This window comes from Eleutherodactylus coqui, chromosome 2 (genome assembly GCF_035609145.1).
Source record: "Eleutherodactylus coqui strain aEleCoq1 chromosome 2, aEleCoq1.hap1, whole genome shotgun sequence".
NCBI classification, from domain to species: domain Eukaryota; kingdom Metazoa; phylum Chordata; class Amphibia; order Anura; family Eleutherodactylidae; genus Eleutherodactylus; species Eleutherodactylus coqui.
The window spans coordinates 18,556,213-18,572,967 of NC_089838.1; the positions used below are offsets into that span (position 1 = coordinate 18,556,213).

General features: G+C 44.3%; 1 protein-coding gene across 1 annotated transcript in view; it reads right to left on the reverse strand.

Moving 5' to 3' along the window:
- The window catches only part of GLRA1 (glycine receptor alpha 1), a 66,001-nt gene that overhangs the window by 21,678 nt on the left and 27,568 nt on the right, over positions 1-16,755 (reverse strand). Inside the window, exons 3-4 of the mRNA XM_066589467.1 lie at positions 2,996-3,219; positions 1,908-1,990 (exon numbers count right to left, since the gene is read on the reverse strand). Coding sequence (XP_066445564.1) covers positions 1,908-1,990; positions 2,996-3,219 — 307 coding nt within the window. The remainder of the gene's footprint in view (positions 1-1,907; positions 1,991-2,995; positions 3,220-16,755) is intronic.

The following is a 16,755-nucleotide window of genomic DNA, read 5'->3' on the forward strand; positions in this document are numbered from 1 at the left end:
TCCTGATGCGTTATGCTGAAAAGCTACCAAGCCGTGATGCTGCGCTTGTGCTGCTCTACTTCTGTGTGTATAATGATAACTATAATATCTTAAAACTCAATAATGCATAAAACAAGCCGATATTCTGCTTAGCCTTCTGTATTCACTGCAAGATACTGTCCAATCACATTCATGATGGAGTCATTTTTGACTTCGCTTAAGATCAACTTTTAGACCTTGTTTTTGTGGTATGAAATTAAATATTTTTTAATTTAAAGGCTGTGCATGTTTGCATGTAATCTGATGGGAAGGAATGACATCTTAGCACCTCAATTACTATCTATGGCCCATCGAAGATCATGTGAACACTTTTTACAGATGACCTGTATTACTGAGTGTTTTGCATATGTACATTTTACATTTGTTGCATGCTTGTTTGGTTTTGTGTCCTTCTTTCCTTACTGCATGTCCCTTGTTTTCTGCATATTGGCTCTTGCTGGGTTTCTTGGGCAGCTTCTGGATTTGGGCCATCAGTCGGTGTAGATGAAGGAATAGTTTGAGTCTTCAACAAGGCCACACAGATTTATTGTTGACTTCACTCATGCAAGTGATTGTAGGAACTTTCTCCTCTACATTTTGAAGTTGCTGTCTCTTTGCAGTTTATCTATATATATGAAGACGAAAGCCCTCACTGACTCACTCACTGACTGACTCACTCACTGATTCACTGACTGACTCGCCACTAATTCTCCAACTTCCCGATGTCGTAGAAACATGAAATTTGGCACGAGCATTGATTATGTCATTACTAGGAAAAGCTAATGGGTCCCAACTCGATTATTCTATTCTAAGCGCAAAAGAATTAGCATCCAAATTTAACGTATGGAATCTAATTCTTTCACTTCCCGATGTCATAGAAATTTAAGATTTGGCACGAACATTGATTATGTCATGAATAGGAAAAGTTAATGGGTCCCAACTCGATTGTTCAATTCTAAGCGCAAAATAATTAGTGTCCAAATTTTAAGTACGTAATCTAATTCTCTCACTTCCTGATGTCATTTTATATAAAGGAAACGTCGCATGGTTGCCTTCTACGTGGTGTTTCCTGGGTAACGCAAAGAACCATGCAAAGTGGTGAACAATTTTTTTTCCTCGGTATCTCTAAAGTAACGACTACTTTATAAGATTTTCCGTGTGAACACCAGATAAACACCAGTACCAAATTAACTCGGGCAAAGCCGGGTATATCAGCTAGTTCAACATGTAAACCAAATAGATGTTGACCAATGGACCATTGAGAATCAAAAAGGATCATGAAAGAGCCCATCATCATGTTCCCCATGTATCTACCACACAGTCATAAGTGTCTGCTCCACATTTTATGCTCTTATAGTTGTAAATAATATCAGTTTTTTTAGATGACTTTTTTATGTCATCGTCATAATGGAGAAAACTAAGGAGACCACAGCCTTACTTTCTTTCGGCACGCATGAAGAATCATGTTACGATTCAATTCAAAGACAGAGCTATCAAAATGACTTGATCTTTTGGCTTTGAACTCCAAAGGAAGTTCTACTTCAGGATTCTACTGAACAGCAATATTGTGTCATGCACAAACTTAAAAGATGGTAGCCTATGTGATCCCATGATATTTCTACGATGAGACCTTCACTGTGGGCTCAATAGTTAACTATTTCTATAAAAAGTAACCTACTTATAGAAACAGAACAATGACAGTATGTTACAAGACATTAGGTACCTGACAAAGTCAGAAATTAATGTGGAGTCCAACATGGTAAAATAAATAAAAACAAAAATTATAACTTGGGGACTCTTCAGACACACAGTACAGACCAAGAGTTAAATAGTGTAACAGATTGCAGTGCTTGGTGTAGAGCAGGGTCTTAAAATCTATTCCAACTTACAACTCTCCAGTTGCATGATACAGGTTTGGACATCCATTGGAAAATTTTTCAAGTCCATGGGACAAGCCAAAGTCAAAGTTAATCTGAAAAAAAAAAGACAGAAAATTGGTGCTCTAGCATCAATCAAAGTAATAGTACTTTTACACGGGACAACTGTCGGGTGCTTAAGTGCCTGACAGCCATCCCAGCGATTATGGCTCCTGTGTAGAGATGAGCAAGTATACTCGCTAAGGCACATTACTCGAGTGAGTAGTGCCTTAGCCGAGTATCTCCCCGCTTGTCTCTAAAGATTCAGGGGCGGCAGGGGGCGGGAAACAGCGGGGAAGAGCAGGAGGAACGGAGGGGAGATCTCTCTCCCCCCCCCGCTCCCCGTCGCAACTCACCTGTCACCCGTGCCGGCCCCCGAATCTTTAGAGACGAGCGGGGAGATACTCAGCTAAGGCACTACTCGCTCGAGTAATGTGCCTTTTGCGAGTATACTCGCTCATCTCTACTCCTGTGCTTTCACACCGGAATGATAATTACCCCCTGGATGGAGGTGGAGCGTGCCAGAGATCTCTTCCGGCCGCCCGCCTCCATTCAGAGCAAACAGGCAGTTGTTCATAGATGAACAACTGCCTGTTTACATAAGCCAATAGTTGCTTAGTTTTTTAGGTGAGCCAAAGGCTAAGGAACAACGAGAGGGAAGTGATTCTCGCACAATTAGCCTCGCTGGTCCTGTGTCTACACAGGCTGATACTCATCCCTAATTGCTCTTCTGAGCTAATAACCAGGTGACTAGCGGCCTGTTTAAAAGTACCCTGACCCCTCCAACTTGCTATTACACAAATAAGTGTGGGACAAGAGACTATGTGGCTTTAGTAGCCTTCCAGTTTTCTCTCTTGACAATCATACTGCTCAGCATCTCTGTTGACGCCTGGAATCGACAATGGAAGCAATATAATAGAATTTCCTTTTGCTCTACTCTTGGCTTGCTCCTGGAGTTTCCTTTTTTTGGGGGGGGGGGGGGGGGGAATCTAAATTCTAGAACTCGAATACATTGGCTTTGCCTCTTTCCCTTGCCATATTGAAGTTATACATTGACTCACCGAATGCTGTAAAGTACATTGCCAGTTTTAAAGATCCTTAGCAGTTTGTTGTCTGTGGTGATTTCATGAAAATTTGCCCCCTTTTCATTGGCAAAGAACAAATCTGGCTTCCAGATAGAATCCAACATAGAGGGGTCCAAATCCAAAGAGTCATCTGGGTATTCGCTATAAGCCAGTCGAGGGTCATTCCATTGCTGACGTAAGAATATATTTAATCTGTAATCCTAAAATGGAAAAGACATAATACTGTAAATTATACCATTATTACACTATTGGAACCTTAGAAGAAATCTCATCTTTATATATTTTTTTTTATTAAAGAAGACCTGTCATTTGTCTATGTGACTTTATTGCATTTTTGTCAGGTCTTTTCTTCATACTTACCCCCGTTCACCCTTATGGGCTCTTCTCAGATCAGGATCCAGCTGCAATGTATCTGTCAAGTGGGCAATCTTCTCCATTCAATGGATGACGTCAGTTTCCTCCATCCACTGACGTCACACATTGGTGGTGAGGGGAGTAGACCGCCCACTTAATAAATAAAATCCGCAGGAAGCAGATGTAAAAAGAGTCTGTACAGAAGAATGGGGTTAGTAGAAACGATGAGGCTGCAAAGCTATGTAGCTAGTCCTGCTGAACTAGATACATTGCAGGTGCTCTTCAAAGAGGTTCAGACACATTGATTAAAATAGTCTAAGTCCCTCATCAGATCATCAATTATATATACCTGGCTGTCTAAATTTACCTTTTAAGCTTTATTTATAAGCCCTATTACAATTTTTTTCTGAAGCAAGACCATGCAGCTGCCTTTCTCAGTCTCTGGGAGGGCCAGCTTGTTTTTCTACCTGTTTCTAACCCTGTATAAAATATGAACACTATATGAAGGACCAGACAGAAATATTAATAAGAGGAGGTTAGCTTAGTCTTGTGGACACTGTCAGTGTGGATGCTGTCAGTCCACCATCAGGGCAGACATGCCACCAGTTTTTTGTTTTGTTTTGTATGCATCTTAACCTCTATCTTTCTAGCAAGCAGGGCATGATTTAGAACCTCTTGAGCCGAGCCTAGATAGTATCGTGCTACTCTAAATCTATCTAGTTTGAGTGGTCTATCTAGTTTAATGACAAAAAATTAACGAGCTGACAACACGGCATTGATAGAACATTGGGTCCTCACATAGGGGTCTATAACATTGGACCAATTGAGCTATTTATTTAGTGCTCGTTAGTCATAAAACTTGAGGATTATAATAATCTAATTGACTCCTGTGCAAATTTACTATTAGAGGACGCGAGAGACAGTATGATATTGTCTCTATCATTGGGTGAAATCGCCTGATCCGATACTGACCCTAGTCTAATGGGGAAATCTGACTGATCAGAGTTTCCGTTTGTCTGTGCTAACACAGCCCAAATGGATCACACACTAGCTATCTACAAGTACACCTGATCCAGTTTGAGATAGTGTACTCTTTCAGATCTCAGCTATCTTTATCTTAGCCCTATTACATTTTTTTTCTCAAGCAAGACCATGCAGCTGCCTTTCTCAGTCTCTGGGAGGGCCAGCTTGTTTTTCTGCCTGTTTCTAACCCTGTAGAAAATAGGAATAATATATGAAGGACCAGACAGAAATAATAATAAGAGGAGGTTAGCTTAGTCTTGTGGACACTGTTTAATTTTTTCCTTGATCTGTCTGGAATATTTTAATATCCCAAATTCAAGACACATATATCAAGAAGAGGCTAAATTGCTATGAGAATGATGCAAGAAGGCTAGTAATGAAGCTGCTTCATGATTTACTTTCGATGATTCAAGGGAGAGATGGGCAGGTAATAAACTGATAATTGACCTACAGAGGCTGCAATGACATTTTACTCAGTAACGTCCATTATTTACTAGTAATAAAGTAAAAGTCAGAAGACTAAAGTCTCTTGCATTTTTACCATTTCACTGACAAAAAGAGTGAAAAACATCCTTAGAGTATGGAGTCAGTATAGGTACATACACTCATTGGCGCAAAAATAATGCACCCAGATAAAAATGTCAGATTGCTGCAAAACTCGGCATGCAGTTATGTCTTGGGCAGATATGTAAATTATTACAGTTGTGGTCGGATTAGATGCTGGGTCATGCCACTATAGGGCATAAAAGGGCTTTCCCTGTCCCCCTATACAAAGGCTTTTAGAGACTACTTTTGTCTAGTGGACCTCTTCTTGTGAGATCATTGACTGCTAGACGTGTCCCAACAATGCATTCAAAGACATTTTGCCATTTTGATGAATTGTCCACTATATAGAGTGTTCTGACAAAGCTGTTAGGACATGTTAGGATCAGTGGTTATGTGAGGGCATGACACATGGTGAACAGGCTCCAGAGGGCCCAGACAAAGCAGCAGTAGAGAGGATCATTTGATCTGCCAACAAGCACAAGCAGGATAATGGTATGCCTCTTCACCCTACCATACTTTATCATATATCCAGGCCGCATATATTGTATTTCAGCTGCACTTCAGTAGCGGTGAGAGATTCCAGCGAGCTCATTGGTTGTTGGGTACACACCCCCCTTTGGAGATCTGCACAAGTACTAGTTCACGAGACCCGCGGGGGGTTAGGGGTTGAGTTTAGGGTTTAGGGCTAGGGGATAGGGTTGGGGTTTAGGTTTAGGGGTTAGCGTTTAGGGTTAGGGTTTAGGGTAAGGGTTTAGGGTTAGGTGTTAGGGTTGGGGTTTAGGGTTGCGGTTAGGGGTAAGGGTTAGTTGCCGACCCTCCTATGGCCGTGCTGCTGCTTATTTAACGGGCCGCCCACTTGTGCACATCTCCAAAGGGGGTGTGTACCCAACAACCAATGAGGTCACTGGAACCGCTCACCGCTACTGAAGTGTGGCTGAAATACAAAATATGCATCCAGGCCCATGTACCCTTCTGAGTAGCACTGGCCATTCAGAGCAGCATGTAGTGTCTTAGACTACCAATGCATACTAGTCAGTAGTCAGAGAAGCACTGCAGCCAGTGCAGGAATGGAGGGTTGCTTTCAATGCACTGTATATGAAGAATTTCAACCAATGATCTCTCTAGAGGACATTTGACCTTTTGTATCAAAGATTTGATGCTACAACTTTAATACAATGGACTAAAGATATTTATATCTTACAGCCCAATTCTTTGTATTAGCATATTAGTTTGCTTTGTCCTACTTCTCAGTCCTCAGATCAAACCCAATTATTGGCGCAGTGTGAAAAGGAAGAGGAGGACCAGCACCACAGACTTTTTGAATGCAAGTAAAAAAATGTCTCACATTATTTTTATTTCAAAGAAATACAAATATTTTACTGTAGTAACATTTCAGACTTTTTCCCTTCTTTGGGCCATGTAATCAGTTGTGTAGCTTAATATATAGTATTGTCAGGACTTGAACCAGGAGCCTCCTGCTCTCAAAGCAGTAGCCCTTCTTATTGAGCTATCCAGGTCTTTGGACCAATCTCTCTGCATACTTTGACCTTGGTTTTGAGATCCTACTATCCAGCCCTTGTTCTAGCTCCACCTGTTTCTGATTAGGACTTCCTATAAAAGCCTGGGCCTGACAGTCCAGCATTGCGTAATTATTGTGCTCCATTGCCTGTATCAAGCTTCCTTTTCTCACCTGCTCCTCTCCTGCATATGCGACTACCTGCTGACGACTCCTGGCTTCCCATATGACTATGCTTTCTGCCTCATCCATTGTACTGCAAACGTGACTACCTGCTGATGACCTCCAGCTTCCTCCTGACTACTCTCTGATCCCTTGTGGCTACTACACAAGTGTCTTCTCTCCACTGCAGGTAAGACATTATAAAATAATCACATCTAAACATGGAGACCGTAGTGACCACTCTGTGGCAGCAAGTTACAGAGCTGCAGGAATTTTGTGCCTCCTACCAAGAGAAGTTTGCTGGATTACAGATGCTGTTGCTAGATCAACAAAGGAAGTTATCAGTTTACAGAAGCAATTTCAGAGTTGTATCACTCAGTTGCATCCACATGGCACTGTCCACAAAGTTCGGTGGAGGCCGTCGTCAGTATAGAGGCTTCCTTAATCAATGCCAGATTTATTTCCAGATGCTGCCCACCTTGCTTACCAGTGATAGAAAAAAGGTGTTTTTCATTATTAATAGAGATGAGCGAACCTACTCGGCCACGCCCCTTTTTCGCAGAGCGCCGCGATTTTCGAGTACTTCCGTACTCGGGCGAAAAGATTCAGGGGGCGCCGTGGTTGAGTGGGGGGTTGCAGCAGGGAGTGGGGGGGGAGAGGGAGAGAGAGAGGGCTCCCCTTGTTCCCCGCTGCCACCCCCCGCTCCGCCACGCCTCCCCCCGCCCCCCTGGCGCCCCCCAAATCTTTTCACCCAAGTACGGAAGTACTCGAAAATCGCGGTGCTCGATCGAGTAATTACTCGAAAACGAGTACGTTCGCTCATCTCTAATTATTAACCACCTCATTGATGAGGCACTTGCATGGGCCTCGCTGTACATAGAGACCAATAGTAATATCCTTGACAGGCTTGATGCCTTCATGACCACTATGGATGAAATCTTTGATGATCTGAATTGTTGTGCCACAGCAGAAGGAGGCTACATAATCTACAACAAGGACAACGTTCCGTAGCAGTATACACGTCAGAATTTCATCCCTGGGCGAATGATACCACGTGGAACCGAGCCGTGCAATAGAGCCAATTCGTTGGGGATTATCTCAGTGGGTAAAAGATAAACTTGCTAGAGTGGAGACCCCTGATAACCTAGAAGATTTTGTCCAGTTGTGCATTCTAATTGACCAGAGACTTTATGAGTGGCGAAAAGAGAGACTGCGGGTTTTGACCCCTCACTCTTTCAGTCAGTCAACACTGAGTCCACAGCCAAGGACTGAAGCCAAAACTGGAAGGAAATGAACCAAACGCAAACAGACAAAAGAAGAAGGCAAAGAACATACAGTAATATAAGAAACAGAGACCAAGATGGTTGACTGATAAAAACACACACCAACACTAAGGAAATGAGGGAGGATTCTCAGTTCAGCTAAATAGGGAGGCAATTACCCATGGCCTACAGCTGATATGGGAGCACTGGAAAAAGTTACCCCTGCACTGCTGGCGAGAAGTGCTCAGCAGTACAAATTACAGAGAAAACAGGATGACCCAGGCGTCTGTCAGAAATAGCAGGACGAAGGCAAGTCTGAGAAGCTTAATAGATGGACTTTATAGTGGAATTGCCCCCTTGAAAGGAATGACTACCATCCTTGTGGTTGTGGACTGACTCACGAGAATGCCTCACTTCTTCCCCATAAATAAGATTCCCACCGCCGAATGCACCGCAGAGTTGGTGATCAAGGAAGTTTTACGACTATATGGAACTCCTGATGTTATCGTCTCAAACAGGGCGGTTTATTTCACCTCGAAGTTCTGAAGACACTTCTGCACTACCCTGGAAACTATGGTGAGTCTATCCTCTGCCTTCCATCCTCAGCCTTTCATCCTCAATCCAACGGACAGACCGACAGAACCAACCAGACTCTGGAGCAGTATGTCCACTGCTTCATCTCCCATCTCCAGGATGACTGGGTGGATTATCTAGCAACAGTGGAGTTCACGTATAACAATGCCTAACATAATTCTACCTCCCAGAGCCCATTTTATGTCAACTTTCGAACTCACCCGGTTTTCATTCCTGGCCTTCCTGCGAACATTCCTGCCCGATGGTCAACGACAGACTGGTAGCATTGACGGATGTTCAAAAGCAATTAAACGAGACCTTGCAAGAAGCCCAGGAGGCCTATAAGAAAGCGGTCGACTGACACTGCTCCTATCTTCCAGGATCGAGATAAAGTGTGGTTATCTACAAAGAATCTGAAGGCCAACATACCCTCTCGTGCAAAGGTTTATGGGACCTCTGCCAATCTCAGCGAGGGTCTCTTCACCTTAATATCCCGGGCAGCTTAAAGATCAACCCAGTTTTTCATGCATCCCTACTGAAGCCATTCTGGGAGAATACCTGTGAAGGTACAGGGGCACAAGGAGTACATCATTGAAAATATCTTAGACTCCCCAAAACACAGAGGAAAACTGCAATACCTGGTGCAGTGGCAGGGATATGGGCTGGAGCTGGAGGAAAACTCTTGGAAGCCAGAAGAAAATGCTCATGATCCAGGGCTAATGAGGGAATATTTAAGATGCCAGATAACTTTATAACTTGACACAGCCCCTTTAAACCTAGCCCCCTCTAGGTGTGGAAGCCAATGGGACAGGGTAAGGGGCCTCACATTCTAGAGACAGCTGCAGATCCAGGAGATAGAACCCACATTTATCAGACATTTCTGGCATATCCTGTGTCTGAGAGGAGAGTACCCCTTTAAATATTATCTTCAAGATTTCTACAAGACAGTTGGAAGTATTTGCAAAAACAATCGCAAAAATTGACAAACGCCGCGAACAAGTTTTATTTCTGTTTGTATTTATTATCCATTTTTACTGCTCCTTTAAGGGGAATGAATAAAAGTTTGAGAAAAGAAGTTTATTGCATGAGTGAAATAATAAAGTTACCATTGATATATGACCTTTCATCTTCCTTCTGCAGATGGTTCCATCAGCATTTCATTTCCTATGACTGATTTATCTTTGCTCGTACAAAGATATAATTAAAGGCTTGGACCGGCTATGTGTTATAAATGCTGCAGACTTTAAAACGTCCATGTACAGTAAATCATGTTGTATCCAGAAGAGCTGCTGCATTTACATAGATTGTACTGAAATACATGCAGCTTGCAATGAAGAGGTGGGAATCTGTAAAGCAGGGGTATATACATCAAGGATAGGTGGTCCCATAACAAACATTAAAGGGGTTGTCCTGCGAAATCAAGTGGGGTTATACACTTCTGTATGGCCATATTAATGCACTTTGTAATATACATCGTGCATTAAATATGAGCCATACAGAAGTTATTCACTTACCTGCTCCGTTGCTAGCGTCCTCGTCTCCATGGTTCTGTCTAAATTCGCTGGCGGCTTGCTTTTTTAGACGCGCTTGCGCAGTCCGGTCCTCTGCTCTGAGCACGAGCCGCTTCAGCGTGCTCGCCGCTACAGCTCTTCTGCGCATGCGCAGACGAGCTGTATCTTCTCGGGAGCGCGCTGGAGCGGCCATTCTGCTACCATCCTCTGTTAGAGGAAGGTGCAGAAACTGGAGCCGCCCAGCCGAGAAGCCCAGCCCAGCCCAGCCACCCAGGTAAGTGATGGGTGACGGACTGATGGGGGTGACGCGTGACTGACTGCCGCTGTGGCCCCGGAGCCTGCCGCTGTGGCCCCGGAGCCTACTGCTGTGGCCCCGGGGCCTACCGCTGGGGAGCCGGGGCCTACCGCTGGGCCCCGGAGCCTACCGCTGGGCCCCGGGGCCTACCGCTGGGCCCCGGAGCCTACCGCTGGGGAGCCGGAGCCTACCGCTGGGCCCCGGGGCCTACCGCTGGGGAGCCGGGGCCTACCGCTGGGGAGCCGGGGCCTACCGCTGGGCCCCGGAGCCTACCGCTGGGGAGTCGGGGCCTACCGCTGGGGAGCCGGTGCCTACCGCTGGGGAGCCGGTGCCTACCGCTGGGGAGCCGGGGCCTACCGCTGGGGAGCCGGGGCCTACCGCTGGGGAGCCGGGGGCCTACCGCTGGGGAAGCCGGGGCTAGCGCGGGGAAGCCGGGGCTAGCGCGGGGAAGCCGGGGCTAGCGCGGGGAAGCCGGGGGCTAGCGTGGGGAAGCCGGGGGCTAGAGTCGGTTACCTGCTGCCTGGCGGTGGGTGACTGGTCGGCCGCGTTCGATCTCGGGGTCCGGTCGGCGGCTGCGGGGCGTCTGGTTGTCAGGGAGACACAGCTGGTAGCGTCTCGGGAGCGCGCACGTAGGGCTACAGCAAGCGAAGGGAAAAGAGCCGGCGGCCATCTTGGGGAAGCTTTTTATAAGTTGCTGAAACGCTGGAACTGTAAGTAGAAACCAGCTAGAAAAGTCATTTACAGGGGGGCTTAGTAATGTATGCTTAATTAGGGGGACTGGGCAAAAAAAAAATTTCACTGCTTCCTCGAGACAACCCCTTTAAATTGGCCCCCCATTGTAATGCTGGGATTTGCCACTAGGACAAAAGTGTATTTGCTTCTCAATCGACCCTTTCCTTGATCCTTCATCCAATTACTCAAGTCTTTATTTACTAATTACTAGCTATGCAGTTCTTCTGGAGACACCTTCACATTCTCTCCCAACCAGCAGCAATGAGAATTCGACAAACTAAGGCCAAACACCTCTCTCCAAGGGCCCCATAGTATGTCTCAAATGCCCCAAAAAATGAGTGATTTTTTTTTTATAGCATATTTGCCTATTGACTTATAGCGAATATCTGGCTATAGCAATTTTTGAAATAAAAAAAAACACCGCAGCTTAAAACGTAGTGTTTTACGAAAAACTGTTAAGGCCAAGATTTATTAACCCCTTAAGGACGCGGCCTATTTTGGGCTTAAGGACGCAACGATTTTTGGCGGATTTTCATCTCCATTTTTCAAAAGCCATAACTTTTTAATTTTTCCGTCGACGCGGCCGTATAAGGGCTTGTTTTTTTTCGTAGCAAACTGTAGTTTTTATCGGCGCCATTTTTGACTACATAGACTATATTGTAAAACTTTTATTATTTTTTTTTATGATAACAGGGAGAGAAAACGCATCAATTCTGCCTTAGATTTTTTTTTTTTTTTTTACAGCGTTAATCATGCAGCATAAATGACACAATACGTTTTTTCTGCGGGTCGGTACGGTTACAACGATACCAAAGTTCTTATATTTTTTTTAGGTTTTTCCACTTTTCTGCAATAAAAACCCTTTTTTGGAAATTCGCTGCATTCAAAGTCCTGTAACTTTTTTTATTTTTCTATGTACGGATCTCTGTGAGGGCTTATTTTTTGTGAGACGAGCTGTAGTTTTTATTGGTGCCATTTTGGGGAATATACGGCTTTTTTGATCACTTTTATTGCATTTTTTGGGAGGCAAAATGCTAAAAATTTACATTTTGCCTCTGTTTTTTTGCGTTTTTTTTTAAATGCTTTTTGTCGTGCAGAGTAAAAAGCATATTCAACTTATTGTACATGTCATTATGGACGCATCTTTACCAAATATGTGCCATTTTAATTTTTTACCTTTTTTATGCTAATATGAGAAAAAGCATAAAAAAGGAATTTTTTAACATTTTTTTTTTTACATTTTTATTATTTTTTTTTACACTGTTTGTGTCCCCCCTGGGGGACTTAAGGCACAGCACTGATGATCGCTGTGATAAGGCATGGCAGGACTTCTGTCCTGCCATGCCTTATCGCTTATACAGCGATCACAGGCTCTGGCAATACAGGACGCCTGTTGCCATGGCAGCAGGCCGGGCTCTCTGCGATTATATCGCGAGAGCCCGGTAACTTCACAGAGGGAGCACACTTCCTTTGTGAACGCTTACCATGCTGCGGTGTACATAGATCGCGGCAGGGAAGGTGTTAACAGCGGGGGGAGGGCGCATCTCCGATGCACTCCCGCTGCTGCAGCAGGAGGCCAACTATGACTGACAGCCGGCTTCTGTCATGATCTCGCGCTATCCCTATGACGTAAGGGTACGTCATTTTTCCGGGAAGTACCCCTCTCCAATGACGTACCCTTATGTCATGGGGAGGGAAGGGGTTAAAGAGAATGTGTCATCAGAAAATCATCTAATGTACAAATCAGGTTTTTAAGTTAAACATCTTTTTTAATTTTGGGTGATTTGTTTCTTCATTTTCAATGTAACGATCTATATATAAAAAAAATCCTAAAACCTTGAATTTTTCATACTGACCAATAAGCTTAATTATGGACACTTTCTGCTCTGTAGAAAGAAAACTTGTCAGCAGCCATTTCATTATCATCATAGAAAGGATTACGATGAAAGGCAGCACCTATATAGATAACACAGGATTCACCATTCACAATTGGTCATCGTCACAGATCACCCCTTCCCCCTCCCTGCACAGCTCACATGCCCATAACACCCTCCCATACAAGTCAATGGTTTAGATCTTCTCCTTTGTGTGTATGGCCTATGAGGCTGTTGCAAAGTATATCTCTTAACCCCTTGAGTGGCGGGTTTCCTACCACCCTGTCGTGCCCACCGGGGCAGGTTTTTTAAAATGGTCTAATCATTGAATTTCAACTAGTTTTGCAGTTGCGTCTCAAGAGCCATAACTTTTTCATTTTTCCATTGACATGGCCATATAAGGGCTTGTTTTTTGCGGGACAAGTTGTGATTTTTTAAACAGGGGGGAGGAAAAAAAGAAATGGGGAAAAAAGAAAAAAAGGGGCCATGTCATTAAGGGGTTAAATAATGTATTAACTTCCTTCTCTGGGTCATTACGACGCACGGATACCACATGTGTGATTGTATTTTTGATTTTTTACAAAGTAAAGGGAGACAAGTGTTTTTTTTTATTTTTTTTAATAATTTTTTAACTTTTTTTTTTAAATTTAAAAAAAAAATTTTTTTTTGTTTTTTTTGTCCCTTTAGGGGACTTCCACAGGGACCCATCAGGACCCCCTGATCACATTCCGGGGGTCCGATGGTGACAGCCCTTTACATGCTGCAGTGACAGCCCTTTACATGCTGCAGTCACATAGACTGCAGCATGTAAAGGGTTAACACAGCAGAGATCGGAGGTTTTCTCTGATCTCTGCTGTAAGAGCTAGTGCCTAGCTGTCCTCTGACAGACAAGCACCAGCTCTCCCTGCCACAGAGACCATCGGCTTGCTTCTGACAAGCCGATGGTCTCTATGGCAACCTGTAAACAAAGCAGTGCAGGAGGTTGCCGGCATATCGGCAATATCTTCTGCTGGTTTTTCAAAGCCCTTGCACTGTTCTCTGTGGGTCTGTGCAGGCAGAGCACACTGTCACAGCTTGTGGCATTGTGCTCTGCAGCTCCCATAGTGATACATAGCCCGATTTCCGGGCTATGTTGCTATGAGCAGTGGAGCTCGTCCCGGAAAATTTCCGGGCGTGCCACTCAAGGGGTTAAAGCTGCTGTAATGTGTACGTCTGCAGCTCATTGTCACCCTAATAGTCATGTACAGACCTCAGGAAAAAAACTGCAATCAGAAAATAAAACCAGGTTAAAAAAATGGAAAAAGTTTCATTACCTGGTTTTAATTGGTAAAAAAATATACAAGAGTTTGCTATGGGTGCCTTAAATTTTGTGTTGGAGTAAGATGGACTCAGTTTATTAAGAAGGGCACACCTTTTAATAAATCTGCTGCATTTTTGGCAGTTTGTGCACCACAAGACCAAATTGGATTAGATTTGTGGCCTCATTTATCACAGTTTCAGGCCTCATGTCCACGGGGAAAATCAGGCCCGCTATGGATTCTCCATGGAGAATCCGTAGCGGGTCCCTCCTGCCCCGCGGACATGAGCTCTGAAAATAAGAATAAACTCACCTGCTGCGGGCCATGCGTGTCTTCCCTTCTTTGCGGCCGGATCTTCTTTCTTCGGCCCGGCGGATGTGCTTGGCACACCGGCAGCGGACCGCGGGGCACATCCGCCGTGCCGAAGAAAGAAGATCCTGCCGCGAAGGAAGGAAGATCTGCATCGCCCGGAGCAGGTGAGTTTAATTCAGGTGCGGGTCTCCTGCGGATCTGGGTGGCTTCCATAGGCTTCAATAGAAGCCTGCGGGAGCCGTCCCCGCGGGAGACCCGCACCTAAATGGAGCATGTCCATTTTTTTTCATGCTCCAGGATTTTTTTAATTCACTTTTATTGACCATCCGCGGGTATTTATCTACCCGCGGGTGGTCAATGCATCCCTATGGGGTGCGGATCTGCGTGCGTGTAATCCGCTGCGGATTTTAATTCTTCTTTTGCCCGTGGACATGAGGCCTCAGGTGTAGTAAATCTTTTTGGCTCCGTAAACCCCAACCACTTCCTGAACTCCTCATAGCTTGTATTGTAAATGCTGTGGATTTTCTACGTAGAAAATCCACAACATTCCCACTGGGGTTTAAATGAACAGATGTGGTTTTCTAAGCCATAGATAGAGCAGTGGTGACATGATCACTTCCAGAGGCGTAACTTAAAGCTTCTAGGCCCTGATGCAAAATCTGTAATGGGGCCCCAACTATAATGCTTTAGTCATAATACTGGGCTCCCTATATGGAGAAGAGAAGCCTTATGGGCTCCCTAAGGCTCCTGGGCCCGGGTGCAACCGCATCCCCTGCATCCCCTATAGTTATGGCCCTGATCACTTCCCAATCAAATGGTAAATATAAAGAGCTAGTGGGATACTACTTGCTATGGAATCAACCGTTTAGATATTGACATTGACCGCGAACCCCCAATATATAACACTAAGGGGTATTTGGAAATTAGTATAGACTATTCTACCAAAAGTAATTGAACAACTGAGCAAGAATCAGAAGTAGTATTTATTTCCACATGTTATTACTTAGTGGGGCTCCTTTGGCCCTATTGACATCAAATACTCTCCGTGGCATACTTTCTACTAACATCTGATATACTTCAGATGGTATATCCCTCAATTTGTCCTGCAAATACCTGGTGAGCTCTCTTTCAGAAGATATATTGGCCCGTCTACAGAGGTGCAAGGAACGTCATCATTGAACAGTTGAGCAATGGAAGAACATTCTGTGAAGCGACGAGTCACGCTGCTCCATCTGCACATCAGATGGACGTACCTGAGTGTGGAGGATGCGGGGGAACGTCTTCTCCCCGAGTGTGTTGTGCCATCAGTTAAATACGGCTGAGGTTCGATTATGGTCTGGGTATGGTTTACGTGACATGGTCTCAGTCCATTGGGTGTAGTAACAAGAACCATGAACTTGGAGGTTACCCTGACATTCTAGACAATAATGTGCTGCCGACAACATGACAATACTCTGGGAATGGTCGGCCATACTTCCAACAATGCAATTCTACATTGGTTTATGGATGTTCCACGTTTGGACCGGCCTACACAGAGTCCTGAACCCTACTGAAGATCTTCGTGACGAACTGGGAACATCTGGTCAGCAAATATGAACAGCATCCATCTTCTTTGAGAGAACTCGCCAGTTTCCAGGATGGATGGAGGGAAATACCAGCTGAAGTGTATCAGACGTTAGTAAAAAGTATCATACCGGAAGTATCTGATGTCATTAGGGCCAAAGGAGCCCCACTAAGTGATAACATATGGAAATAAATGCTACTTTTAATTCTTGCTGAGGTGTCCAATTACTTTAGGTAGGATAATATATATTTCAACCAAAAACGTCTCCGTTTAGGTCCTTGGACAGTATGCTGCCCCTATGTAAGACATGATTCCTTTCCTCTTAGACATTGAGATATCACTTCTCCTGAAATGTCCATTTTGTGTCCCGGTCTCATTATTTTGTCTGTCCGCCTTTATTTTTAGCTGGTAAGGACATCAGTGGACAAGTAGCTAAGGCATATCATAGTTTAATCTCTTGTTCACCATCTCCCCGGCAGCAGATGATTTATGGGACTGCTGGAGACTTTAATTTTTAAATGATCTTTTTTCTAAAAATACGATTTCTTTCCCCATATCCTTACCAAGGCGCAACGACTGAAACTGACCAAAGTCATTTATCTGAGTTGCTGTGATGAGGCTTAATGGGCCTGCATAGTGCTGTCTGCCCGCAAGGTCTCCTTTGATTAAAGGACAAAGGATGAACCATGTGAGGGGTTATATGTCATTATACCA